The sequence below is a fragment of the Platalea leucorodia genome (genome assembly GCF_965183815.1).
Source record: "Platalea leucorodia genome assembly, chromosome: 13".
NCBI lineage: Eukaryota > Metazoa > Chordata > Aves > Pelecaniformes > Threskiornithidae > Platalea > Platalea leucorodia.
In genome coordinates this window covers 1,026,196-1,052,972 of record NC_138835.1, presented here as the reverse complement: position 1 = coordinate 1,052,972, position 26,777 = coordinate 1,026,196, and the positions used below count along the sequence as shown (strand labels likewise).

The 26,777-nt window shown below is 57.0% G+C and overlaps 1 protein-coding gene across 7 annotated transcripts in view; it reads left to right on the top strand.

Annotated features, from left to right (window-relative positions):
- The window catches only part of AAR2 (AAR2 splicing factor), a 287,818-nt gene that overhangs the window by 3,920 nt on the left and 257,121 nt on the right, over nucleotides 1–26,777 (top strand). The window contains exons 3-5 of one of the 7 annotated variants that reach the window (XR_014229682.1): nucleotides 2,069–3,101; nucleotides 3,321–3,477; nucleotides 8,187–9,786. Coding sequence is in view for 4 of the 7 variants with exons in the window: in XM_082326170.1 (XP_082182296.1) it covers nucleotides 2,069–2,236 (168 nt within the window). In the remaining 3 variants the exon portion in view is untranslated. The other 6 variants (XR_014229683.1, XM_082326172.1, XR_014229681.1 and 3 more) reach the window with 6 other exon arrangements.

Below are 26,777 nucleotides of genomic sequence, written 5' to 3'. Positions count from 1 at the left end.
TTGCAGGTGCTCGATGCGAATTGGTGGTGCCCTCCCCTTCCTCAGGGAGCGGTTGCATTTCTCTGCTTGTAACTCCAGGCTCTTGCTGTAGATCTGGGGAGAGGGGAGGTGTTTGGTTTTAATTTGCTGGGCAAAATGTTATGGGAAGCATTGCTTTAATCAAGTGACTTTCTTCACTTTTTCACAATTTGGATTCATAAGAGTCTCGATTTTTAAATTTTTATTTTATTTTTGTTGGTGGTGTTTTCCTATCCCGTTACAGGACTGGAAAACCTAGCTCTATTTGCAGCACGCTCAGAGCGGCACTTTGCACTGTCGCTTTACAGCAGTACAAAGAATGCATCAGCCAGCCGTTCTGTCCATCTGAGGGGAATTTTGGAAGCTCCCTGTCTTGCTGGTTATCTTTCCTTTTTGGACACCTGAGACTTGTACGCCCTGGGGTTTCATCAGTCTGTGTTTTTAGTTAAGCAGAGGAAGCCGATGCCTTTAGGTGGCTGTGCTGGTTTCAGCGATCACTGCTAAGCCCTAGCAGGAGTCACCACATTCCTGGTAACAAAGAAAAAAATTGGCCTTACGGTTGAACCGAGCCTCTCCTTGCTAAAAGTTCTCCGCTGCTCGGCTCCTGTGGGATTTCCCTGATGCGCTGAAATAGTGCCCGGGAGCCTCTGGGGCTTGCCTTCCCCAGTCACTTTACGTACGCAGCCATCAGAATTAACAATCTTAACTGGATGTGGGCAGGTGGATTGGAAGTGCAAAATGGTCTGTGTCGGGGGAGTGCATTATCTGCCTTAGCTTTTGCTCAGCTTTGAATGCAGCAACTTTATTTTTAGAGTTTGATCTAAGGCAAGAAGAGTACAGCATAACCTCCGCTGAATATGCAGCCCTAACAATGTTTAAAGAACAAAAATATTGGTGAAATAACTAATTCAATGTGCAGTTCATTGAGGAGAAGTGGGAAGTATAATCTTTTTTTTTTTTTTTAATAGCAGTCTTGCTGTGTAAGAGCGTTCTGTTATAAAGAGGCAGTTTCATGGTAGAATGAACAAGCAAAAGGCAAATGATGATAAACAAAGCATCGAACTTTGCTGTTCGTTGTCAGTGTTTTATCCAGCTGTCAGTGGGTCTCTCCCAAATAAGAGCCTGCTTTTTCCCCAGGGGCCTTTCCCTTCACTGACATCGTGCAATGATTTTTTTTCTTTGGCTTTGAAATACGAGTTTCTTCCTATGGAAAGGAATTCTGGATCACGAGTTCAGAAGAGGAGCAGAAGCAGGCTGATGAGGGAGCGGCTCCGAGGCTAAATGCCCTGTTTAATCGTACCCGGGTGCTTTAACTCTCAAAGTGCTAACAGAAGCTGTGAATTTGTGAAAAGCGACTAGATTTGTGTGTGTTCGGGTGATGGAGGGGAGCCACCCTTCGAGGTTAGTCTGGATTTCAGTGCCCTGTGCTCAAGGGAATGGCTATGCTGGGATAACTGGACTTTTTCCAGAGAGCTCCCATTCCTCTCTTACCTTCAAGGTAATTTTTTTAAGTTTCCCCTGTATCCTCAGGTGTTGGTGATACCATATTACAGAAGTACGTTGGGGGATCTGGTCCATCCAACCATGAAAGAGATGGGTATGGTTACCTGTTGGCCTTTTTGACACATGCTGTAGAATTGGCTACGTGGCAAATGAAACGTGGTAGTCCTCTTGGCTTTGGGGGTTTGGGTTTGGTTTCCTTCTGCTCAGACATTTTTCTTTGCTCACACTTAAGCATATTTCAGGATTCCATAGTACGTATTTAATTACATATATCCTCCCGCTTGAAGCGAAGTTATTACCTTAGTGCAAATATTTCTGACGCTGAGGACCCAGTGGAGTGAAGGCAGGGTGTCTGTCCTGGCTGCGGGACGAGAGGAGACGTGTAGGCTTTGTTCAGGTACCCCCAAAGCTGGAGTGCTTTCCAGGGTGGTAGATCCCGTACCGGTGGCCTAACCTGCAGCTTTTCCTGGTGCACCCTGTTGATGGCGTCTTTGTAGGAAAGAAATGCACAGCCGGGTGCTTACTGACCTCTGCTCTGTTCTTTTAGGTGTTTTTTTCCTACACGTGCAGTGCTGCTGTTGATGGGACCCTAAGGAAAAAGGCTGAAAAATTCAAGGCTCACCTAACGAAGAAATTTAAATGGGACTTTGAGGCAGAGCCTGATGACTGCGCTCCTGTGGTGGTGGAGCTTCCTGAGGGCGTGCAGGTGGACTAAGCAAAACGCTCGCTTGGAAACAGCTTCTTAAAATAACTCTTTCTCCACATCTTCTCCAACCATGCCAGCTTCCTAAGGTCTGTTGCTGAAGCTGACTCCTCCTTCTTCTGTGGAGGCAGGTGTGGAAAACCCAGGAGGATTCCTAACTTTGTGAGGAGACCAGAATTATTGGAGGAGTTTGAGTATTGTCACATGGCTACTTCGGACACCTCGTTTTTTTTCCCTAGCTCTTCTGCAGCACCTCCTCATTCCGTATTCAGCTGACCTCCAGATTCCCGGTCCCTTCCGTCCCCCTGGGCTGCAGGTGACGCCCTGTTTGGAGAGCGTCGGTGGTTTACACGTGAAGCCTTTGCTCCGATTCGATGCCTCCTGAGCGAGGAGCGTAAGCCCACGTGACTGGTCATTGTGGCTTTTGACAGCCTGGACCAAGGCTGTGAACTGAATTTCTGCTCCTCCGAGGCGTGCATCCCCGGGATGTAACCACGACTGTTGCAAAACTGTGCTGGGTGCTTATGCTGCTTACTGTGATTTATTGCAGTGATCTGTTGTGGAGGCAGACTCAAAGCCACAGCAAAATTCCTCCCATTTCATAGCCCTAATACTGAGGTATCTTACTCCTCCCATTCCCTTAAAGCCTTTTGTATTTACTGCTGACGCTCTGTTTAGCCTGATGTAAAAGAAAGTTAACAGTTTGATAACAAGAAATAGAGTTACTGGACAGTAGTCGCCCAGGGCTTGAAGAAGAGAGCCAGCGTGAGATAAAAGGTCGGGCTTCCACGTGAACTGGATCCTCTGTTTTGTTATAATTGGAAATCTTGCATATTTTCACTGGTGACAGCCTCTTCTTGCTCCCCATTTCCCACAGGTAGGCTGTAAGAAAACTTGTGGTGCTTGTTCCGAGCTGCACAGGGACTTAGGCCTCCCGCTCGCTTGTTACTATCTCAGCTGTTAGACTCCTTCGGGAATTTGTCTGTATGCACGTCTGACAAGCTAACACTGGTTTTGTTAGTCCTTTATAGTTCAAAATAAATCTCAAGAGAGCCTTGCCTACAGAAAACACCTGTACGAATTTTTAGTTATTTAGCCAAAGCTCGTGGTACAGTGACACTGCCCTCTCTTTCTCAACGGGATGTCCGGTGTCCCCAGAAGCAACATCGCGATGGTATCTGTGGCATCCAAGCACAACTCATAGTAAAACGGTGGATGGCACGGCACACAGCGCAGCCTGTTCTGGGAAGGAGGTATGTGATGAGGTGCTGCCAGATAATCGGGAACTTACCGCAGGAATCGGCTGTCAGAAGCCCTCCTCTGCGGCTCGGTGCTGCTTCCTCCCTTTCCTCGAGGGCTCCGCGCTCCGTCACTCTGCTGTCGTGGTTTGTCCATTTTAAATGCGTTCCGTATTGACCGCAGGCCCTTAGGGCAGCTTACTCCCATTTGGCAAGTGCTTTGCTCTTAAATCTTTCTTTCCATGCTTTCTTGTCCTTAACACCCTTGAGACCTTCTGTGCAGTAGGCTGTGCTCTCCTCCCGTCCTCTTTGCTTGTATCCCCGGGCAGTGCTGTCTTTGCAGTTGCCAGCCGGACAAAGCATTTGTAATGGATGGTCTCAGCTTTGATGAAAGAGGCCTTTTTGGTTTGTCGGCTCTTTGCACCAAGCGGATGAGTGGTTCTGCTGCTTTGGAGCAGAACACCAGTCACGGACGTAAGCAGTAAGTAGCGAAGGCAGCACGGAGCCTGGGGACCTGCCTGTCTGCGAGGGAGCGAGGAGCCGTGCTGCGTGGCTGCAGCCCAGGCTGGCCGGGCCATCCTCCCACTCGTTCGATGGATGCGCTAATTTGGGTGCATCTTCGTTAAATCTCAAAAACAGGAACTGAAAACTGGCTTCAAAGTGTGCAATAGTCAGGTTCCCATGATGAAATACACTTCTAGCAACTGAGAAAAGAGAATATAACTGTCCTTCCATTGTGCTTTTTTTTCTTTTTGCAAGGTTGTAGTAGGGAGAGGTGGTATCTCTTGTTAGACCCACAAAATAGGTGGGGAAGAGAGAGGCCTTTGGGGACGCAGTCCCTTTGTTAGATGTGAAACAGAAGCGACAACCTTTCAGCTAAATTCAGCTCCATTAATGACTCAACTGCACGCTTTGAGGGAAAAGGGAAGCTGGCAGATGTGAAGCAACTATGTGTTGGATGTTTGCAAGGGGGGTTATGAATTTGGGAGGGAAAAGAGTGCTGTTATTCCTGTTGAAGCCAGCAGGAGGGTATAAGAGGAAAGTGGTAACATGTAATAGAAGGAATATTTCCCTGCCCTAGCCCAGCTATGGCTACAATAACACTGCCCCTTCTTCCAGCTAAGATGCATATAATGGTCTGAAAGCAAAAGAGAGAGAGATAGAGTGTGTGTGTGTGTGTGTATAAATACGCATTACTGCAAGCTACTGAAGTGAAATATCTGATGTGTTTGCAACACTGGTTCAGCAATGAATTGGGGTCAGGACAAGCAGCTTTCGGTGCGTTGTGAAGTGGCACTGAAGCATGAGGTACACGGCCTCCCGCTTGTGCGGAGCGTTGTCCCGCTGCCAGAGTCGTGCAAGTGAGGCAAACGGGCATCGTTCCTGTCCTGTGGCGTCTGCTTTCACTGCAAACTGCGTTGGAGCACGGGCCCTGCTTAGCCCTCGGTGAGGCTGATCGCTTGTGGATCAGCAGCGGCATGAGCTGACCGCGGGACGCCCCCGACGATGCCCTGCCCACTGCATTTACCCTGCAAAGCCCACCGTGAGCGTATTCAGCCCCGAGCGCTGCTATTCCAGTTTCTGCTTTCCCCATAGGCTCAGCAGCATTGGCCGAACCAGGGTTCTGAGACTCGGTGATATTTATCCTGTGTGGGGCCTCCACGCTGTCCTGCACCACACTGAAGAGAGTCACTTCTCGTGTCATCCAGCCTGCGACCGCCAAGCTGCGGAGCGTGCCGCCCGAGGCCGCGGAAAGCTGCCTGCCCGTCCCAGGGCTGTAGCCCATCCTTTTTTTATTGGGAAGAGAAACGGCACATCGTGCTCTGCGGGTTCACGCGGCTTCCTTTGCCGTTTCCACCACCTCCCCAGCTGCCAAAAAAGCAGGCAGACCACGTCTGTCTCTTTTCAGGTGGCTTGCTGCCGATGACTCCATCGTGTCACTGGTGAACATCCACCGCGTGGTTCTGCAGCTCCGATTGGTTTTGCGTGGCAGCGGTGTCCCGACGCTTTACCTCCCGTGACAGCAACGCCTGCAGGCCCTGGGCAGCACCAGGCTCGTGCAGCGTTAGATGCTGCCCGGCCCCGTAGAGGTGTTCTTGTCCCACAGCTCCGGTCCTCTAAATGCAACGGAAGGATGATGGGGGGGTGGGGACGCTGTAGGAAGCCATCAGGGGCTCTGTGGAGCTTGTTAGTGCTGTGGTTTTCAACCTGAAGTGAGCTCAGGGTTAATTGTTATTTGAACCAGGCACTCTTCCTTGGTGCTTTCACTTTTACTGCTTAACGGTAAGTTGAATTTTTGGTTGTTTGCTTGATGTTTTCGTGGGGTAACCCTAGCCTTTCTGTGCATCCTGTTTCAGTTCAAGTCTTTTGCTATTTTTATGAGGCTTTTCTGGTGTTTGTTAGTATTGTACCCTTACTTTTCTCATCCAGAAATAACAAACACTAGATATCCCCTTGCCATTTGTGCCTCTAGCAACTACCAGGAGCGAGAGATGGTTCAGGGTCTCCGAGACGTACCCCCGTGTTGTTTGGCGCAACGGTTGTTTCTGCTCCGCTCTGGCAGCTGGGCGTAGGCTATGCCAGCCGCCGCAGATGGAGCGGCTGGCACCGGGCTCCTGGAACATGGCAGAAGATGAAAGGGAACATCTTGATCCCTCTCGCTGGAAAAGGAAATCATCTTCCCCGATATTGCTGTTCGTTGTCCAAGGAAGCTATGACCGCGGCTTACTCTGCAGCCCCGTTACTATAAAAGGGACGTGCAGTGAATGGTCGTTCCTTCCCGATGCGGTCAGCTATCTCATAGCTATTTCTCCTCCCCCTCCGAGAACGTGCGGCTCCCGTCCCGCTGCGGGCAGCGGGGCTGCGGGCGGCTGGCAGAGCAGGGCTGGGATTTGGCGGCGCAGGAGCCTGTCCCACAGCGGCGAGCGCTGTACAAACCGCAGAGCGGAGCTGCAGCATGGGTGGGAGGATGCTCCGTAAAGCATGGGCTGTGCCGGAGCCTGTAATTAATGCACAGGAGGCATCAACGCTGCAGGGGCCTCATTAAAAGAACATAAATATGCTGCAAGGCAGCCTTACTACAAATAAACAAACTCCAAATGGGTTAATCAATAGGAGGAAAAATCCATATACACAGCCTGTCAGAGCCGCTGCTTTGGAGGTGCTGCTCCGGCTCGCTGCCCGCCTCGGCGGGTGCGTTTCAGCTTGCTGGCAGGGCTTGGTGTTCTCGGGAGCAAGTAGCCGCTGTCGGGGCGCAGCAGAAGCGGGGCGCGCGGCTGCAGCCTGGCCAGCGAGGTGCCAGGTCCGCGCCTTCCCCGCTCCCAGCAGAGCTGCGCTCGCGCTCCAGCGGCGCTCGCCCGCCTCGGCGTGAGGGGCTCCGCGGGTCTGGAACAAAAAGGCTGTGCTCCTGCTCGGCGTGGCGTGGCTGCGAGCCGCGGCAGCCCCTGCCGGGTCTCAGCGTTGGGCAGGCAAGAGGTGAGAGGGAGAAGGGAACGACGAGAGGGTTAACTTCTCGTCTCCTGCAGCCATCGCCAGGGCTGCCAGCGGCCTGGCTGGCAGGCGCTGGGATCAAATGGGATGCTTAGCTGAGGTGCAGAGAGTTTTCCCAGACTTCAGACCCCTGAAGCCGTAACACTTGAGTGTTTTCCCCCTCTGCGAGGGAGTTTGCCGCTCAGTCGCTACCTTACGGATGCCACGCGAGGCCGACCTGGTAAGAGAAAGGTGCCAGCAACTGGGAGTGCGCCTGCAGCGTCCCTTTGCAATTTACTTACTGTCTCTTTGCCTGTAAAAATTACGTCTCTCCCCCCCCCCATAGCCATTAAATGGTTCAGGAAATCAGCTGGTATTTGTGAGGGAGGAGTGGTGAAAAACGCAGGCACTGAGCAGCGAGGGGAGGCGGTGGGCAGGGAGCAGAGGGGAGAGCGGCTCTGGCTGCGCTGGCCGCTGGCGCTGCTCAGAGCCCCCGGGCTGGGCTGGAGGCTGGGGGCCAGTGTTTGCCTGGGGCGTGCCCAGGACTCGCCAGAAGGGGAGTTAGTTTTATCCTGGGCTGCAGGTTTCAGCACAGGCGTGTTTAACCGCATTTGATTTATTTGTTGATTTTTAAAAGCAAAAGTTGCTTCTCCTCCCCAGCCCTGACCACTGTGCCTGAATCCATTAGGGTGAGAGGGCAGCATAAAGGTCGGTACTGTGATTTTTATACATTACAGTAAATTTAAACCCTAATACAGATGGCAAGTTTCAAGTTTAAAGGTATTTCTAAAGGAAAAAAAAAAATATAAAGGAAATGGTCGTTGTTTTATATTCCAAAATCCCTGCTTTGGCCCTCGGCTGGGGAGCAGCGGGAGGCGCGAGGAAGAGGAGGCAGCGTCCAGGCAGGCTGAGCCCCGGGGCAGCTGCGGCGTCCCAGGAGGCTGCTGAGGTTTGGAAACGAGGGGCGGCGAGGGTGTTACTGGAACAGACGTTCCCGCTCAGCGCTGAAGTGGGCACGGGTTTGTCCTTGGAGGTATCAGATGTGGCACGAAACCAGAGCTGGTCCTTTTGGCTGGGCAGAACTTGGGGTTCTTCCGCGCTTGAGAAGCGAAGAGGCGGGCATGTCTGTTGGGAGGGGATCCCAAGGGACATGGGTTTCCTTGAGGATCTGAGCTGTTTCATCCTGTGGGTTTCTTTCTTTTTAAATGAAGCTATCTTTGTTTAAACAGTGGGAGTTCCTGTTAATTGTTTTTCAGGCGCCTGTGCCGGGTACCCCGAGGTAATTCTGCGGCTGGAAGGTGAGCGGTGGTGCCGTTGCCTGTGGGACTCCTCCCTTGCTGTGAAAGCTGCTCGCACCTTTACTGAACTGGTAAGAAGCTCGTGAGTTCATGTCCCGGGAACGGTCCTGCTAATGATGGGAGTTTGACAGCTTCCCCCCCAAAATATCTTTACTTGTGTTCTGGGAGGGAGCGGCCGCTTGCTCTGCCTTTTCTGGGACAGTTCCCGTCAGGAGAGCGCCGCTGGCAGGAGCGCAGCCTTCGGCATCGGTTTTACAACAAACTTCACCGTTAAAATTTGTTTGGCTCAAGAAAGCTGCTCCTTCGCAGCGAAGGGGTTTTCAGTGAAGGAGAAGGACCTCTGGGTGGCTCCATCTTCACAGGTTTGGCATTGGATGTTGTCATTTCTGCATGCCTACTACATGAAGAACTTTATTTTCCTGATCCATCCGTATGTTTTAAGCCCTCGGCAGCAGTGAATATTCCCGCCTGCCTAACGCAGCTAGCTGGAGACAGCCTTCCTCCAGCCAGTCCAAGGAATTGCTTGTAGCAGGCAGTTGTCCCTGGGAGTGCTGCCTCGCCACCGAGCGCTGCTGACATACCCCGCGTCCGTACTGGCCATCCCGGCTGGGAAGGCGATGCCGAGGCCCTGCAGCCACACCTTGGTCTGGAAAGGGGCTGGCTGCTCCAGCACCCACTACCGCCTGCTCCACGGAGCAACCAAAGAGGCTTTGCACCACGTACTTCTGCAATAGCCTGCATTTCGGGGACGGTTGTTCCCTCCAAGCAGAGTTCCCAGTAACCAGGAGGCAAATTGTTCTTTTAATAAGGTTTGCTGGAGGATTTTATGTAGCTACATTAGTAAGTATTCACTCCACGCTGCTTGTTCCTTCTCTGTGGAAGTTCTTGTGCCCTTCACGCTGCTGGGAGCTGCTCAAGCAGGTTAAAGGGTGGGTGACCCGAACCTGCGTGCGCTGAGGGGACCCTGAGCCGGGCCGCGTCGGCCGCGCTGCCGATGGGGATGGGGCTCTCCAGGGAGACCTGCGGTCAGCGGGCCCGGAGCAGGGCAGCGCCGCAGGGCAGGGCCCGGCTCCTGCCGCGGGACCGCCTCTTCGCGCCCCGCACGCCTGACCGCATCTGTGAGATTCACAACTCTTGCTGAAGTGAATTCCTGGCGGCCGGGCCGGAGGTGGCGGCGCGGGGGCGAGCTGGCAGACCCCGCAGCAGCAGGGGAGAGGAGGCGATTCAGGCAGGAGAAGTGCGGGGTGGCCCCGTGGGCTCAATTCTTCCATTTGTGCTAAGCACGGCCTCTTGTCTGGTGGTATTTTTGTTTTGGTTTTCAAACAGCCTCTTCAGGATTTAAAAAGCATCACTTGAGAGTCTGCTGATCGTTGCTGTGAGCTCTACCGGCTTCTGAGAGCCCTTCCATGTGCAACCCAGCAGGGACCCATTGAAGACGTCCCCCAGCCGTGGCGCGGGGTCGCTCGGGGCCTCCAACGGCCCCGTTTCGTTAGCAAGAGTTCACCGGGGAGGGCTGTGCGTGTGCATCGCTGCTGGAAGTTCACGCTGCCCAAGTGTGTTCATTTAATGGACTTATTTTCTTAACAAGACCAATAACCAGCGTGATCTAATGTTCCTTCTGGGGCTCTCATTCACTTCATTCCTCAGCAGAGGCAGGCAGGTCAAGAGCTCTCCTGCATTAGCAAGAAGATTTTCCACCTTCCTTATTATCCACTGTTCCCTGCAAAGATTCTTTTAAATTCCCAAAGAAAATGTTACCTTTGATTTACAGTTTCTTCTCCCTCGTCCTTTGCTTCTTCACTGACAAGACATTTATCGCTGCTTCAAAAGACCAGACGACTTCTCTTGTCTTGTCAGGGGTCCTAGTCCAATTCCCATGCGACTTAACTCCATCAGCCTTCCCATGCTTCAGTACCGAAGGGAAATGGCAGGTTTTGTCTTGTGCCAGCAGTAAGCCAATATTTTTGCCATGTTCCTCTCAGGTCACCCCTCAGTAAAAGCATCTTTTGGCTGGCTTTACCGGTGCCACCAGGTAGGGACCCTCGGAGCTGGCTTAGCTTGTGTACGCAAAGTCGTGGGTGCGTGCGGAACCGAGCTGCCAGCGCGTGCGTCGCGCAGCCGGAGTGGAGCGGGCACGGTGCGAGGCAGGTGTAAAGTGCTCCGTGGAGTAAGGAGCAAGCGAGACTGAGGCCTGGGGTGTCCTGAGGATGTCTCGGTAAGCGAAGCGCTGTTGCAAGGCAGTGAAATGGGTTGGTTTGGCGTTGTGGCCCTCGTGCGAGCAGAGGGTTGCTGCATCCAATGCGGCTGCTGGAACAGGACCCGTACAGCCCTGACCGCGGTGCCCGTGCCAAAGGCTTGTGTCCGTGGAATTAAACCAGCGGCATCTACGCTTGTTCTGCAGTTAGTGGAGGTGAGGGAAGAGCTGAGGAGCAGGATCTCTGGCTCAGCCGCTGCCTGAGAAGTATATCCCAGCCTCTGCCGATTGTACTGTGAATCAATGGGAAGATATAGTGGAGGAGAGCTCGGCATGCCTCTCCTGCCTGCCCGACCTGGTTGCTTCCCAAAGGGAATGGGGATGAGCAGGTGGATGAGTGCCTGAGGCACCTGCCCTCGACCCCTGGCTGCCTGCACGGTGGGATCTCTGTGGGATCTGCAGGTTTAGGGAGGAGAGCAGTGGTTTGCTCCGAAGACCTTCCCCTGCGTGGATGGCGGCCTGTGCCATCAGGAGACGAGTCAGTAGTGGGTTTTAGGAGATGGAAATGTGAATGCTTGCTGGATTTGGCAGGAAGACACCAGGAACACAGTTTGGGGAGACATTTGAATAAGGTGAGGGGTGCTGCAGGTAGGGTGGATAGCCAACCGTGTGATTTGGGGGAAGCGAGCCAGGTTGTGTCTGGTATGATGAGGAAGGACAGCAAGATCTGAGAGAGCTGGAGGGTTGGGGAGATGGGATGGAGGAAGACCTCTGCCCTGCCCCACAGCTCTTCCTCCCTGTGCTGGGCTGGGCCAGGGGTCCACGCAGCAAAGCGCTCAGCCCCAGGGCTGCGAGTGCTCCTTGGCCCGTGCGTGGCTGTGCAGGCAGCTGCCCGCCCGCTGGCTGCGGAGAAGTGCAGGCAGACGGCAGCAGACCCCTCCGAGGGGCACCATCCCCGGCAGCAGGACTTCCCTGGGGGGACCTCAGGGGGACCAGACCCAGGGAAAGGTCTCTGCAGCTCACGGTGGGGACAGAGATGCGTGGGGGCCCATGGCAGGTCCCAGTTCTACAGCGTGACCTGGCCAGCATCTGGCAGTCACTACTTGCATGGGTTGGAAGTGTGCTGGTGGGAAGATGACTTGGAGGAGCAGGGTTTGCCCCTGAAGGACAGCAGGATGAGGGGTGCCTGTGCTGCTGGGTGTGCAGCCCTGCCCAGAGCTAGGGCAGAGCTGCAGGGACATCCCTCTTCCAGCCCCTGCAGCTTGATGTGCCCTGAGCTGCCTGGCTGGAGAGTAACCCGTGTGCCAGGAGCGACCTGCCCGAGGCGCAGCACCGGGCGCCTCAGTATCCTCCTGAGCTCTGTATCCACTGCAGAGGAGATGGATGCAAAAGCAAGAACAGCCCATCTGTCCTGCAGCCTGGTGGCTGTGCTGGGGCCGAGGCGTGCAGTCTTCCGTGGGGTGAGCACCTCCCGTTAGCATACGGGGGGCATCGATGCTTCCCTGCGCCCTTCTCTCGGGTGAATCACCCTCTTGCTGGGTAGCAGAGGCCCCCGGGCAGCGCTCTGCCCGTCAGTTCCCCATGCCGCTGACGTGTGCTATGAAGGCTTCAGGAGATAATCCTTCTCCCCGTGTCCTTCCAAGCAAGGAGAGTTAGTGTGGAGGACAACAGGAGGAGCTTTTCCTTGAGGTCACCTTTCCTGGAACAGTTCTGCTTTCCTCCGATCCCGCCTGGGCAACATCTGTCAGATTTGCTGTTCTCTCGCAGCAGAGACAGGGCCTGAAGGTGCTCGCTGGAGGAGAGCTGCACTCTCGTGTCGTGATGCTGGTGTTCTATTGCGGCGTAAGGCACAGCCTGAGTTGGGTGCTGTCCTCAGCCTGGTCCCCTTCCCGAAGGCCAGCGCAGCTTGTGAACAGCACCTTTCAGCAAGCGCCTTCACGACGTGCTCATCTGCCTATCTGTCCCTGCACCCTGGCGCCAGGCCAGGCAGCATCCAGCACGCCGAGGCCTGGCAGAGCGTGAAGGAGATGGTGGCCACCGCTGCCGGGGTAGGAGCGAGGTCCTGCAGAGCCCGGTGAGGGCTGCTCCCCTTGGCGGGCCACAGGTAGATCCGGTGAGCTGGCACCAGCGGCGGTGGGCGCTGGTAGGTGGATGGAGGTCGCAGCTGTCCCTGGGAAGGGTTTTGAAGTGGCCCGAGCGCGGGGAGTACTGTTTGTCTGTAGCTGGCAAAGAGCTCTGCTTGCATTTTACCTGGGGAAGCTGGGTGGCGTGATCTCAGCTCGCACAGCGAGAGTGCGACAGAACCGGGAGGAGACCCGAGACATCGTGGCTTCTCCTGCTTCCCCGCCACCATGCGCCCCAGCCAAGGCTGCATCTGGCTATTGGGGCAACGCTGGTACCCGGCTGTCTGCCACCGTGGTGCGGTGGTTGGTAGTGCCGAGATACGCGGCACAGGCATGGTGAGAGCACCCATGTCCACTCAGGACAGCGGTGGCATCGGGGGTGCGGATGGGAGCAGCTTGTGGCCGAGGGGGGAGGCTGGGTGGTCGAGCCCTGGCCCCTCAGTGGCACATCGGTCCCAGCAGGAGCTCCCAGCCCTGGCTGCGTGTCGTGCTGCCGTCCATGCCTGCCCGCCCGGCGCGGCGGGGGGAACGGCGAGTGTCCCCTTCCCACGGGTAGCAGCCCCAGGTGCAGAGGAGCTGAGGAGCAGCTAATTGCTGTGCTCCATAAGAAGAAACAAAGAAAAAGGACTTCTGCAAAGAATATAATCTCCCGGGGAAGAAATTGCTGCTCTGCTCCACCCACACCGTGCGTGAGTGGCCTTCGTGCACTGACTCATCCCTTCCTTTCCAGTGGCCGTGGGCAGGGCTGAGCCCGTGGCTGGGGGTGCTCCGCTGGCCTTTCCACGTGGGGCAGGCCCACAGCTGTCCTCCGTGGGGCCTCCAGGGGACCTCGGTGCTTGGGGGATTTCAGCTCGGGGTGGCAGCGGCCCTCCAGGAGCTCTCGTGACCGCACCTGCCCATCCAACCCACGTGGCCCTGCCAGCGCTTCCCCCTCGCTCTGTGCTGTCCGTCTGTCTGTCTCCCGCTCAGCCCGCACATCCTTGTGATCCCAGGGGACCCAAGGGGGGTCAGCGTCCATGCACCCGCTCTGCAGTGGCGGGGCTGGGGGTGGTGATGGGGTGATGTTTGGGGATGGTGGGGGTGTGCCTGTGTCTCGGGCACAGCAGCCACCGCGGAACACCGTCCCTGAGAAACCAGAGGTGTGGCGAGAGGTGGGACCTGGGCAGCCTCCAGAGAGCTGCTGGGAAGTGCTGATGACCTTGAAAGCATCCTTCCACCCCGCACCTGATTTGCTTGTGAAGCGGTTTCTCACAGGGTGTTGTAAAGACCAGAACTACGAAAAGGTATTTGAAAGAGAATTGGGCAAATATCTGCAACCTCCGGCTGAGGAAATGCCCCAGATGTGGCTGGCTGGGGAGAGTGTAACATCTGTCTCGTCCCCATGCCGCGAGCCCTGGTGGAGAGGAGTCTGGGGGCTTTGCAGGTGACAGTGAGGCGTCCTTGTCCCTGCTAGGTGTGCTCATGGCGGCTGGTGGAACAGGAGGGCTGTTTCTCAAAGGTGGCTTGTCTGCTATGGACTAAGCAGGTTCTGCTAGATGCCTCAGTCCCACACAATGTCTTGTCTTCCCTCTTTGCATTGTCTGCTTCTTAATCATCTCTTGATGTCCTTCACCATAGACACCTGCGTGAAGCATCTGCAGACATGGCGCGGAGGCTGGAGGCTGACTCGTGGCTGAAGGGCTTGTGCTCCCAGTGCGGCACTGGGCACTGACTTGGGGTGAGTGCTGGAGGACAAGCTGTGGCTCTCGGCGCCGTCCCTCCCCGCTCAGCGCTGACGCGGCCCGTGAGAGGCTGCTCCTCCTCAACCGTGAAGTCCTGGCTGTCTGTGCCTCCGTCCTGGCAGGTCAAGCAAGGAGGGAGCTCCCCTGATGTGGGGCAGGGTGGCCCCGTGTGGTCAGGGGGCCAGTGGGGTGGCCCTGCGGTGTTTTGCTCTCCAAGTAGCGTGTCCTGGCTCTGGCCCCTCGCAGGTGCCCCTCAGGGACGCCGTCACCGCCGTGGTGGGAAGGGGAAGGAGCCGAGTTCCCTGCGCTGCTCCCCGCTGCTCGGCCAGCTCGGCAGCACAGCCCTGGTAGCCTGGGATGAGGCTCTGCGGTGGCGCGTGGGACGCTCTGCGGTGGCGCGTGGGACACGCAGCGGTAGCACGTGGGACACTCTGCGGTAGCACGTGGGACACGCAGCGGAGGAGCAGCCCCAGCAGCTCACCTGGAGCTGCTGACCGCAGTAAATCTGCGTTTGTGGCTTGAGAGCGAAGGCTCGAAGTGGCCAGTCCAGACGCCCGTCCGCACGCGTGCGTGGTGCTGTGCAGGGTGTTGGAAAGCACGTGGCAGTTGACAGATAAGAGTGAGTTTTGCTTTGCTTGTTGCAACACAATTTGTCTGCCTTGTACCGAACGAAGCGCTGAGCTGCACGGAGCTGCCTCCTGATGAGGACACAGTGTACCAGGAAATCAGGTGCGTGGCTTGATAATGTTATGATGATACAATTTGGGCTCATACAAGCAGTAACAAGAGACAGGAGCAGAATCCAAGGAGCTGAGCATCGCATGAGAAAAGAACTAGAGAGAGAGATGTGGGAAGGAGATAGGGAAGGGTAGATCTAGGCTGCGATAGGGTTGTTGCCTCTAGCTTAGGGCTAGGGATCTCTCCATCCTGGGGAGAGGATGGGTGGGCAGGAGGTGGCCCTTTCCCTTTCCCTCCCCTGGCAGAGGGATCCTGCCTTTGGCCGCTCTGTCGCACGCGCAGGAAGGCGGCGGTGTTGGTTTGCCCCTCCTGTCTGAAGTCGGCTCTCTGTCGGCAGGGAGGGGTCGGCTCCCCGTGCCAGGCTGCTCTCAGTTTTGCTTTGAGTTTTATTTTCTTAATAGAATAAAACATTCCGACGTGCAGCCGCCGATTCTGCGCGCAGGCTGCTGGTGCTCAGGGGAGGCTGGCGGACAGTGCAGGAAGCATCACTGGGGGATGCTTCATGCAAATGCATAATATGTATAATTTACCAAGACGTTAATATTAATGATCAACCTAGCCTAACCCCTTGTAAAAACAATCAGCAACAAAACTGCTCCTGCAGCTGGGTGGAGGTCTCATTTCTCCACCGGCAGCAGCGGGGATTTCTTCCTGCTTCCGTCTCGCGCTCGCTGGGGTCCCCAGCTCCTCCCTCGGCGCCGGGCGAGGGACGAAAGGCAGCTTTAGCAGCTCCTTGCTGCTCTCCGGGGCCACACAGGAGCTCGTCCTGTGCCTTGGAAGCTCAGCGCAGCCTCAGGACTCCTCGCCCTACCTTTCCTTCCAGACACAGGGTAGATTTTCACAGAAGTGGCTTTGTGACTACATTTCTTTTTTTTTTTTTTTTCCCCCCTCCATCTTGGGCCCAGCTTATCCTGATGCCTCTTTTCTGCTCTGCTGCTGTTTAGCAGCTGTATATAACTTTATAGTCACCGTTCAGATTATGCCAGCTGGCACAATACGGTGTACGAGTCAATGGTGTGGCAGGAGGAGTAGGTTGATGTCTCCTGTAATGAACCTCCATTCCCACCTTCAGCTCCGTTCAGACCTTCGTGGGTTGCTGCCCTGAGTCCAGCCCAAAGGAGCTGCTCCCAAGGAAGGGGAGCCCAGGTCTGACCCCCGAGCCGGCGGCTGTGCCACCAAGGGGACAATACCCTTTTGGAAATCGCTTCAAGTTGTGACCACTTCTGGAGGCAAAAACATCTGAGAACTTCTCTGAGAGCATCTCTAGGGAGCCTGGTCCACTGGATAGCCACAGCCTCCTGAGCTGACCTCCCTGCCTCTGCCTGTTGAGCAGCACCCCGGTGTTTTGGACACATTCCCCCAGTTCTGGCTCCCTCGTCCCCAGTGACGTGGGCTCCCAGCAGCCTGGGAGAAGACGTCTTAAGCTGTGGCACCATCACAGTTTAGGAGAGGTTGGCAGTGTGGAAGGAGATGGATGGGAGGGAGGGATTGAGGCAAGGGTGCTGCACCAGCATCTTTCCAGCCTGCCCTCACACTGAGAAGGCAGGAGGCCGGCCCAGACGGATGCTCAGATGCCTCTTCCAACATATTTACATACCTGCACGTAAGCTGGCAGGAAGGCACGGAGAGGGCTCTGCCGCGCCTGAGGCTGGGCGTTAGCAGGTCCCTGTGCCCGGAGCGACATTTGGCCTCCGTCAGAGGGATTCCAGGTGAAGCAGTCGCGTCCCCTCAGCGCCCCTGCTCTGCCTTTCCCCTCCTTTCCTCTCTGCAGACACCTTTGCCTTTTTTGCTAGAAACTCTTGAATTGTTTAAACCTGAGTAAGCCTTCCAGTTTGGGGTTGGAATGCAGGAACTGCCGCCGCCTTTAATGGCTGCACTTGAGCAACCTTTCCTCCCAGAAAATGGGAGACTGAATGGAGAGCATCAACCCATAATGCAGCCTTCCTTTCTTCTGCTAATGCTCGGCCGCTAGTGAGGAGGGAAGCTCTGGGCTCCTGCCAACGAAGCGATGAGCTACCATTAAAGCTGTGAAGCAGCAAAATCTGTAAGAATATCTTTGAAGTGCTTTCCAGAGGCTGGAGTGAAATCTCCCAGCTGCAGGGCAAGGCTGAGCCCCACCATGTGCTTGGAGGAGCTCTGCTTCCCCAGCTCTGCGCCAGCAGTGGGACAGACGGACTCCTCCTCCCCAGGCCCTGACAGCCACGGCCAAAGCCCAGCCGCTTCCCTGGGGCTCGGGGACAGGAGACGTCTCTGGACGACCCTTGGGAAGTGAGCGGGGAGGTGGCTGTGAGTTGCAGTCAGGTTTGTGTTTCCCTGGCAAAGCTGACCATGCACTTGGGTTTCTCCATTTATCTCCTGATCTTTTGAACCAGGGTGGGGGACACATTTGGATGGTGATGGTCCAACTGGGTCATCTTGCAGAGAATTCCTACCTTTAACTGAGAAAATGAGGAGTGCCACATGCAGGACGTGTATGGGACGTGCTGGGGGCCTGGTGCACATTTCTGGTGGTGTCTGAAACTCCCCGGGTGTCACTGCCACGGTGCAGGGCTGGCAGACTGGCACAGGACCGGGGGCAGTGGCTGCTGGCGGTCTGGCAGGGTGTGCTGGGGTGCTGCACCCATCCATGGCTGAAGCGGCTCAGGGACCCTGACTCGGAGCCGTGGGTCTGCGCTCAAACACCCCTGCTCTGCCTCTTTGGGCACGGCCCCGCTGCCCTTCTCCCTGCAGCCCGCAGCTCCCGTTCCCCACACGTCCCTCGCTGTCACGGAGCAGGGCAGGAGGGGAGCAGAGATGGGGTCAGCAGGGGACCCCCTTTCTAACCACTCGCTGTGCCACAGCTGAGCGCTGCTGCGCGGGGAGGCATTGCCCCTCTGCCTCACGGCCGCATTGCATTGCTCATCTCTCCTCCTCCCTGCTGCTGCCCTCATTTGGCTGCTTTTTGTAGATGAAAAGTGGCCTTTAAAATATAGGACAAGGTCACCCTTCCCTCCCCACGCGGCAATCGCAGCCCCGTGCGGCTGTGCCGTGGCGCTTGGTGACAGCAGCTCTGCAGAGGCACTGCCTGCAGGTGCTGAGGGCTGCCCGCGGGGACGCAGCGCCAGCGATGGCACGTGTGCGCCTCAGTGGGCTGGGCAGCGGCAAGGTGGAAGCTGGGGCTCTGCTCCGATGCCACCTGAGTGCCTGGGCAGGGCGGCACTGGGCTGGTGGCCAGGGGGCTGGAGCTGGCATCCAGCTGTGCCACCCCTGCTCCGGAGCTGGCTTCTTCACGACTTGTGTCTCCTACGCCCTCTCCGTCGGCTGTACTGCCGCTGGCCCTTCATGCCCTGCCCAAGTCCTGCTGCCCACCTTGCAGGAGAGATGCCCTGTCCTGCCTGGGTGTCTCCAGAGCAATGGGACTCGGGTGGGTGGGTTTGCAGTCGCTCCTGGCCCAGCGTCAGCCACTGCGGGTGGAAGTTTGTGTTCCTCTTGCTCGCCACCGGGCGTGCTTGCTCCTCCTGGCGCTTCCAGTGCTACCGGCAGCTTTATGCCTCTGCGATGTGAGGTGGTGGGAGCAGCCCAGTGAGTGTTTGTAGAGCTGATGCCTTGCAGACCAGCGTCAGGTGGGCGTGCTCCAGTGTCCTTGCAAGGTGCCAGAGTGGGACCCAAGGGTGCTGTCCGGAAGAGGTCATCCAGGTCAGGATGGCCTGAGTCCGTTTTATTGCCCCTTTCTGCTCCTTTCATTGCTGCTAGACGTTGTCCTCTGAGCGCCTAAGCCCTCTGCGGTCCAGGCTGTCACCGCTCCAGCCCGACCGAGCCAAGGTGAAGCGTGCAAATGAACTTCCTTGGGCGCAGTCCAAGCCTGAAAGTCCTCTGCCCTCCTTCCGAGCATAGAGATATTGCATATAAACAGGCTTGTTATCTCAAGGGGAAACAGGGGTCTCAGGCAAAGCCTCCCAGAAGCAAATGCTGAGCAGCAGCAGCCCTTCCTGATGAGAAGTTTCCTTGTGCCTGTCCCTGCTGGCTTTCCAGGTGGATGCCAGCACTCCCATAGTGCTTTTAGTTAATGGAGAAAGACAATCCTGATGTCCTGGCCAGCACCGTGTCTGTGCAGTGCCCAGGGCTGTCCAAGCTGCTGCTGACTGTTCTGTTTCTTTGTGCTGCTGCGTGCTGCCAGCATCGAGCTCGCTGGCCGGAGTTCCTGGTGCCCCCAGGAGAGGACAAGCTGCTGCCCCAGGCCTGGGGACCAGCCTCTTCTTGGGGGTGCCGCAGCGTGCAGGTGGGGCTGAGCCAGAGGTGGAGGGACGGGAGGCCAAGGGCAGCACTGGCCTGGGCACCGAGCACACTTCTCCACCGAGGTGTTGGCTGGGTGCCTTCTACCTGCAGCCCTTCCATCGCCATCTCTTGGCAAAGAGCTGCTGTTACTGAAGAGAGGAGGCAGGTGGTCAACCCAAAATAACCAGATGGTGCTGCGCCTCTGAATGTAGGACAGGGTGGACCTGTAGCTTGCAGTGGTCTCGAATAGTGTCTGAAGGCCTCCTTTCAAATCTCTGAGTGGAAGTGCAAGGCTCGGATTGATGCCGCCAGCTCCTGCCCCAGGAGAGGATCCAAAGGACCGCAAGAGCCCCGCGGGCCCACAGTCACGCCTGTGGGTGCCGTGCTGGAGGCGTGCTGGTGCTGCCGCGGGGCGGACTGGGACCCCTGGAGTCCAGGAGCTACACATGTCACGGCGGCACAGCAAGCGATGGTTTGCTGTCTGGGCTGAGAGTATTTCTGACCTGATAGCTGAAAGACAGAGTTGCCAGCGCAGCAGACCCTCGTGCAGCGCCCACACATCGCAGAGCTCGAGGGGAAGGGAGGGGGGCTCCAGCCCTGCCGCTGCTGGGGGAGCAGCCCGGGGGTGCCGATGGCAGCGCCTGCCGGCGCCTTCCTCCACGTGCGAGTCAGATTTGCTGTAGCAAAAGCACTGGCTGCACCCAGCCAGCGTGTACGTCCCTGTGGCACCAGGCGACGCACCTGGAAGGCTGGTCGTTCTCCAGCGGGGCCCTCCTGCGGCTGTCTCTGGCTGAGACTGGGAGATACACCCTTGGCGAAGGGTCTGGCTGGGGGGTCACGGGAAAGTCCTAGGGGTGCCTGCCCTTGACAAAGAGGTGCCCAGCTGGTTCTTTGCCTTGAGCGTTTCTCAAGGTCCTCTTGGTCCTTGAGCATTTATGAAGGATGCCTTTTGGTCCTGCAGCCCAGAGGCATTTCCTATTTACATCTTTCAAAGCCAAGAGCTCTGGATTCAAGATTTGTAACTCCATTAGGATATTTTGTTTATTCGCTATTACTCTATTATACTGAGGTGTGACAGGCATCCTTCCACCTTTCCTCTAAGGAGGTAAGCCCGCTAGAAAATCTGCCCATGATTAACTGCTCGTCTGTTCGCTCCCTTAGTGCACAGAGCTGAGTCCTGTTCATTTGCATCCTGATGGGTACTGACAAGCGAAGCCGTGGTCCTGGGTTTGCCCCCCAGCTTGGGCTGCGATTCCAGCTGTGGAAGGGAAATGATTGCCTTGACCCTTTCCTACCCTCCTGCTGCCTGGCTTGATCCATCTGAATTTGGAAATAACAAGCTGGGTGTCACACCAGAGCCCTGGGGGTATTTGTTACGCCGGTGGCTTCCAACCTCGTGAACGTGCAAGGTCTGCGATCCCATTTCGCTCTCAGATCTCAGGCTGGTGGCTCTCAGATCTCAAACTCGTGGTGCCCAGAAAGGTTTGTCTCCTTAGACCCTATCAAACTGGGAGTCTTCCATGCATTAGTCAAAAGAGCAGTCCAGCCCTTCAGACCGGGTTTGGGGTCATCTCCAAAAGCATCGTGGATGTGCTAGGAACAACCTTGGGGTGCTTATGGGGCCCTAGATATGGACAGGCTGGTGCTTGGCACGGCGCTGATGTGAACTGGCTCTCTTACAGGCTGGAGCCCCTCTGAGAGCCTCAAGCAGCTGGTTGCTGCGTTTGGCTCCAGGCTGGGCTGGGTGGCCCTGCAGCACAGAACTGCGGGCAAGGTTCAGCGCGGGGTCCTGCCGCCCCTGGGCTGGGAGCTCTGCGCAGGCCGTCCCGAGGGGGCTGAGCAAACCTGCAGCGGGGGTGCAACGGCTGGGTCTCGGGCATGCGCTGACAGGGGCTGCTGCGAGATCACGCTGGGTCTGTGTCCCGTCCGGTTGTACCGGCCTCACCCCCGTCTGCCTGGACCGGCCACCTCCGGGTGTCTTCTCCGAGTGCTAGCAAGAGCATTTTGCTGGCTGAACTCTCTGACCCAGACTATCTCGGTTCAGAATAAAACCCAGTGGTACTTGGTTTTAATACCTAGAAAGTATGTTTTGACCGTGCTGAGTCATTGACACAACATATCCACAACTGCTTGATGTTTTCTCTGCTGTCTCATAAGCACAAACGCCACGTGGCTCGCAATAGCTCGTTCTTTGTGCTGACAAGTCAAGTGAAGAAGACCCAGTGGAGAGGAACTCTTCCCCGCTCCCTCCACCAGGGAGTCTGCGAAAGAGCTCCGCTGTGAAGTTCAGGCACCATCAGCCTTTATTAAACATCATTAAACTTGTCCCAGCAGACTGGCAACATGAAAATTTCATGTGGCTTTTAGTAAGGCTGGGCAGAGCCTTTTAAACATCTACATCTTGAGAAAGACGCAAGAAGAAATCTGTGCCAGGCTAGGCCATCGGGAAGGAGTGCGTCGAAACCACACCAGCATGATTCCAGGGTGGGAGGTGACCTGTAGCGGACCTCCAATGACTCTGTCAAAACCACGCTTGTTTTTTAAGCCTGTATTGGATTTGGGAGCAGCGATTATAGGAAGTAGCTGCTTGCTGCAGAAGATCTTAGAAACTCGAACCCAAGGTGACCCTTTTATTCCTGTACCTGTGAGGGTAGGGGACGAATGAAGAGTTTGAAGGAGCCTTGATGTCCCGGTCCCACTGCTGCTCACAGCAACAGTTGGAAGTAGGAACGAGCCATGGCAGACGCTGGCTGCAGCCTGCTGCAATTCGGTCACTATGGGCAGCATCGAAGAAACTGGTCCCTCTGCATCAGTCTGTCAGTAACCGTCAATTCAGTGAAGCTGGAAAGACCGAAACTTGCAGCAGCACAGAGTTTTTGTTGCGCAGGCCAGCCATGGTCTGTAAGGCTTGCTTCGGTGAGAGGCCAAGAGCTGAGAGGCTGCGGGATTTGGCCAAACTCCACTTTGGTTTCACAGCTCCCACTGGCACTGCCAGCCCCTCTTTCTTGGAGGAAGAGCCAAAAGCTGCCATTCTTCAAAGCCGTTAGGCTCGTGCAAAACACCCGAACACAGGAACGTTCTCATTACTCCTTGGGTAGGAAGGGTTTACATCCAGCAAGCGGATGCCCACAGTCGGCGATGCGATGCTGTAGGGCAGCAGGACCATCGTGGCACAAGTGGCAACGCTGTGAACTAAACCCAGTACAGTCATGGGGGAGCTGGATGGGCTGAACGACAGCCGACAGCCTGGGAGGAGGGCGGACCGGCACGGCGTGGACACAGGTAGGGAAACCTGGCACGGGCTGTGTCCAGGACCGCCTTGGCCCTGGCAGCCGGGATGAAGGTGGCTCTGCAGCTGCTCCATTCACTGCCACCTCCTGCTCTCCAAGGCCTCCCTAATTTTGTGAGGGCGTGCTGGCTTGGCATTTGCCACGGGTGTGCTGGTCCTGAGCCCCTGGTAGGTCCGTGGGGTTCATTCCCTCCCCATTTGCACCATGCTTTTTGGCCTTGTTTCCTATCAGAGCTGTGATGTACTGGGCTCTCTCCCAGGACGTGGCAGGGTTGGATAGAGGCACCTGGAGAAGAAAAGCGGTCTGGCCCCTGGTGGCCTGTGGCAAATGGCCCGAGTGGCCAGTACCCCCAGGCAGGGGGTCTGCTTTTCGTCCTCCTCCAGGGGCTGCTTTGCGCTCGCACTGGCAGACCCCAGCAGGGAGGAGCGAGCACGGCTGGGGACGGTGCCCGCGGTGCCTGCACCCTCCCCACTGAATGCGAGGGCTTTGGGCAGTTCCCCAGCGTGGGAGCCAACTCACCTGTCAGTTTTGCCAAGCGACAGACCTGGAGGTTGAGCCGCAACCCAGCAATAATTAATGCAGCACTTATTTTAATGACTGTCACTAATTGCAAAAGCAGACAACTCAGCACCCATCTGTCACTGCAGCCCCGCAGGTGATCCACGACTCCTCATCTCAAGAAGTGAGGAGGGGGAGCAGGACGCCCGGTTTTTCCTGCCCACGAGGTGACACTGGGCCATGCTCCCCTGCAACAGCGAGGGATTACACAAATTTATTATTACTTCTCTGGAGTCCAGCTCTTCGGATGCCACGGGAAGGTCGTTCCACGCTGTAGGGCAGCAGCACTTGTGGAAGGCAGCCCGGTGGCAATGGCTCCAGTCTGACCTCCGCACCCTCGGGACCTGCGCCGTCCCGTACCCACAGCCGATCTCCGGCCCTGACACCGGCTTGAGCCCCCCGCCTCGCTGGGCTGCTCCCCTGCTTGGGGCACTGGGCCAAAATCCTGGGCTGTGAAATGGTCTCACGTAGGGGGACTCGGGGAGCGACTCAGCATTTCAGGTGCGGAGACAAGCTCTCCTTTAGGGCGTGGGAAGCAAGGGGTGCGATCTGCTGAGCACGGTGCCATCGCCAAGGCCTGAGGAAGGAGCCTCGAAGCTGGAGAAGCAGGGAAGAGCCTGGGAAGGAGGGAGGAGGGTCTCTTGCAGCTGGTCTTTCCTTTCACTCCCTCTGACCTCTGTCTCTCTCCTTGCCTGTGGAAAGCTCCCCAAAAGGCAAAAATCACCATTATTTTGTTTTCCCAACCTGAGCTTTAAGTAAAAAAATAGCTAAATAATTATTCCTGATGCAGCAGTGGTTTTCAGCAAAGGCAGCAACGTGGTCTTGCCGTGGGGTGGGATGGGGATGTGTGGAGGGCGAGAAGCCGTCCTGGAGCCCTTCCAGGATGTTTGTGTGCAGGCTTCACGTCTAATCAGCGCGGGCTTCCAGCCTCGCCGCCCGAGCCGGGCACGCCAGCCCAGGCGCTCAGGGCACCCGCTCGTGTGTGCTGAGCTGTGGGTCCCTGCGTGGTCGGCAGCCTGCTTAGCTCTGTTGTTGCTGGGGAGGGGAACGGGGCTTGCGTTTGTTGGTGATCTTGGTTGCTGCTTTGTGTAAAACCAGCCAACGCTTGCTGAGGCTCCTGGGCCTGGATGGGATGCTAGCGCAGCGAGCGTGATACAGCCCTGCACTCCTGCCAGACCCTGCTGCTGTCTCTTGTGCTCAGGGGCTGAACCCAGCTTCTTAGGGCAGAACAAGGCAGCTTGCTTGCCCGAGCTGGCTGCAGTCCTGGGAGTTCAAATCACTGTTTCTTCTTGGGCTAAAACTGGACATTGCTGGAAACTGTCGCTTGCCTAACTGAGACCTCGGTCTGCTTTGCACGACCCGTCCTGCAGCGATCCTTCAGCAAACCTGTTCCTCGCTCGCTGGCGCTGATGTGATGGGCAGCGTTGTCTCAGGAGGCCAGCGGAGGTCCCCTGGGGCAGCCTGGCGCTGGGCACGGTAGCTCTGACTGAGTCGCAGGCTGGTAATTTGGTTCGTCGGGTGAGCGGGAAAGCAGGGATGCTCCACGCGAGGCGAGGAGGGGCTGAGGGCCGCGCTCCCCCCGGCAGCACCCCTTGCTGTGGGGGTCGGGTTGGCAGGAGAGGCTGCGCATTCCCTCCTGCCCGTGCTGGAGCAGCACCTGCCCGTCCGCAGGCCTTTCTGGGGGGCTGCACCCCACAGCCCCTGCTCCAGCTGGCGTGCAAGTGGCCATCTCCTTTCCTAAGTCCCTTTCTCAAAATCCTGGCTTGAATGCGGGGCCTTTGCCCGCCCCCTTGGGGTCACTGCTGGTGTGGGTCACGCTGGCTCCAGCACTGGTGCCTTTTTCATGTTACGGGGCAGAGGCGTTGCGATGAACACCCTCTTGGGTGGAGGCAAGAGGAGGACAGAGGGGGAATCGCGTTGCCCCTCGTCATCAAGCTCCCCAGCCGAGGACAGAAGGGGTGGGAGAGGAAAGCCATTCCCCCAGTCCTTCTGCCATGGCTGGTCCCAGTCCGAGCCCCGGTGCCGCGGATGGGGCTCCTGTTCCCCTCCGCAGCCGGCATCGCCTCCTCTGCTGCTGGTGCTGCGGTGGCGGACGCCGGCTGCGCCTCGGCAAGCTGGCACTCCTCTCCCCGTCCGCCTGCTCCCGCGCGGGAGCCACCTCCGTCCCCAGCCCCAGGGACCAGCACCGCGCTCCTGAGCCCGTTAAAGACTTTGCAGAAGCACGGCTGGGGGTGTGCGCGGGGGATTTATTTATAAACTCCCCAGTTTCACCTGTCTGCTCAGTCATAACAGCCCCAGACACGCTGCCTTTCCTCCCCCGTTTTCCATATGCTAATGCTTTCCTCTCACCTGCCAGGGGCTGCTAATAGATTTGTTCGTGTCAGCCTGACAGACAGCCCTTTAATTTTCTCCTCCCGCAAGCTGTGTGGCTGCAGGAGAAGGAGGCCACCTGCCAGGGGAGGCATGGTGGTCCGGCGGGTTTCCGAACCGCGGGGGTCCCTGGGCGGTGGGTGGCTGGATCCGAGCTCTGGGCGGCTTGGACAAGCGGGCTCTGCCCCGTGGTGCTGTGCCCAGTCTGGCCCCAGTGAGAGGCTGGGGTCTCCCGCTACCGGTGGCAGGGAAGGCCGGGTACAGACCACAGCAAGCTCGACGAGGTCCTTAACCTCCCCGGCGCGCTGCTGCCTGCGGGACCTTTTCCCCTCCTGTTCCCAGCCTGGCAGAGGGGCTGAGCCCTTCCCCACGGCGATGCTGCGTGCCCAGGGGCAGCGAGCCACCTGCCTGTCCCACTTGCCCAGCACACACACGGGGAGAGTGAGGACAGAGGGGACGGGTCCCTCGGGACAGGGTGCTGCGGGACCCTCGGAGGCGACTGCCGCACCAGGCTTACCACCAGTGACCGGCAGTGGAAACCCTGCCCGCGCCTGAGAGCTGGGGGCCCAGCTGGGCTGCCGCGGCCTGCTCTCCGGCAGCCTGTGGGCAGGTTCCCCTGCCTGCTCCCTACCTCAGTTTCCCCAGGGCAGGGCCACAGCCCTGTCTTTCCTCAGTGCCTTTGCTTCCCCTGATCTCTAAGCCAAGGCAGTTGTGCTGGCCCTGGCTTTGCTTTAGGGGCCCGCAATAATCTGGATCTTTCCAAAACCAGGAGCAGACGTGGCACGAGCCTCCACTCCTCACCTCAGCCTCCTGCAGGCTCTCCAGTTCTGTGCTCCTGTGGCAAACCCAAATGCTTCCCCCTCCTCACCCTTCTCCCAGCTGCCAAAAGAGCCCAGTCCCTGCCCCAGGACCCGCAGCAAGCTGGAGACGTGCCGGGCATCAGCACCCCGCGGCGCTGGGGCTGGTGCTGTGCCGGCCCTGCAACGCCCCGGGCGGGTGGCGGGGCTGAGGCCTCGGCAGCCTCCCCTGCCCGCCTGCCTGCCCTCCCTGGGCCTCCCCGACATGAGGTCATTTTTCTCACTAGATATTACTCGTGTTGAGCACCTCCCTCTATTCCTGGACCTTTTGAGCATCGTTCGTTTCCCAGGCATTCTCCCCCCGCCTTTTATTTTTAAATTAAAAAGAAAAAAAGAGATGTTTCCATAGGAACTTGGTGAGAGGCTGATCCCGACCTCATTATTTGCTCAGTGAAAGGAACTTTATTTTCGTCTGTTTGTGTATATTGTCAGATTTTGGCTAAA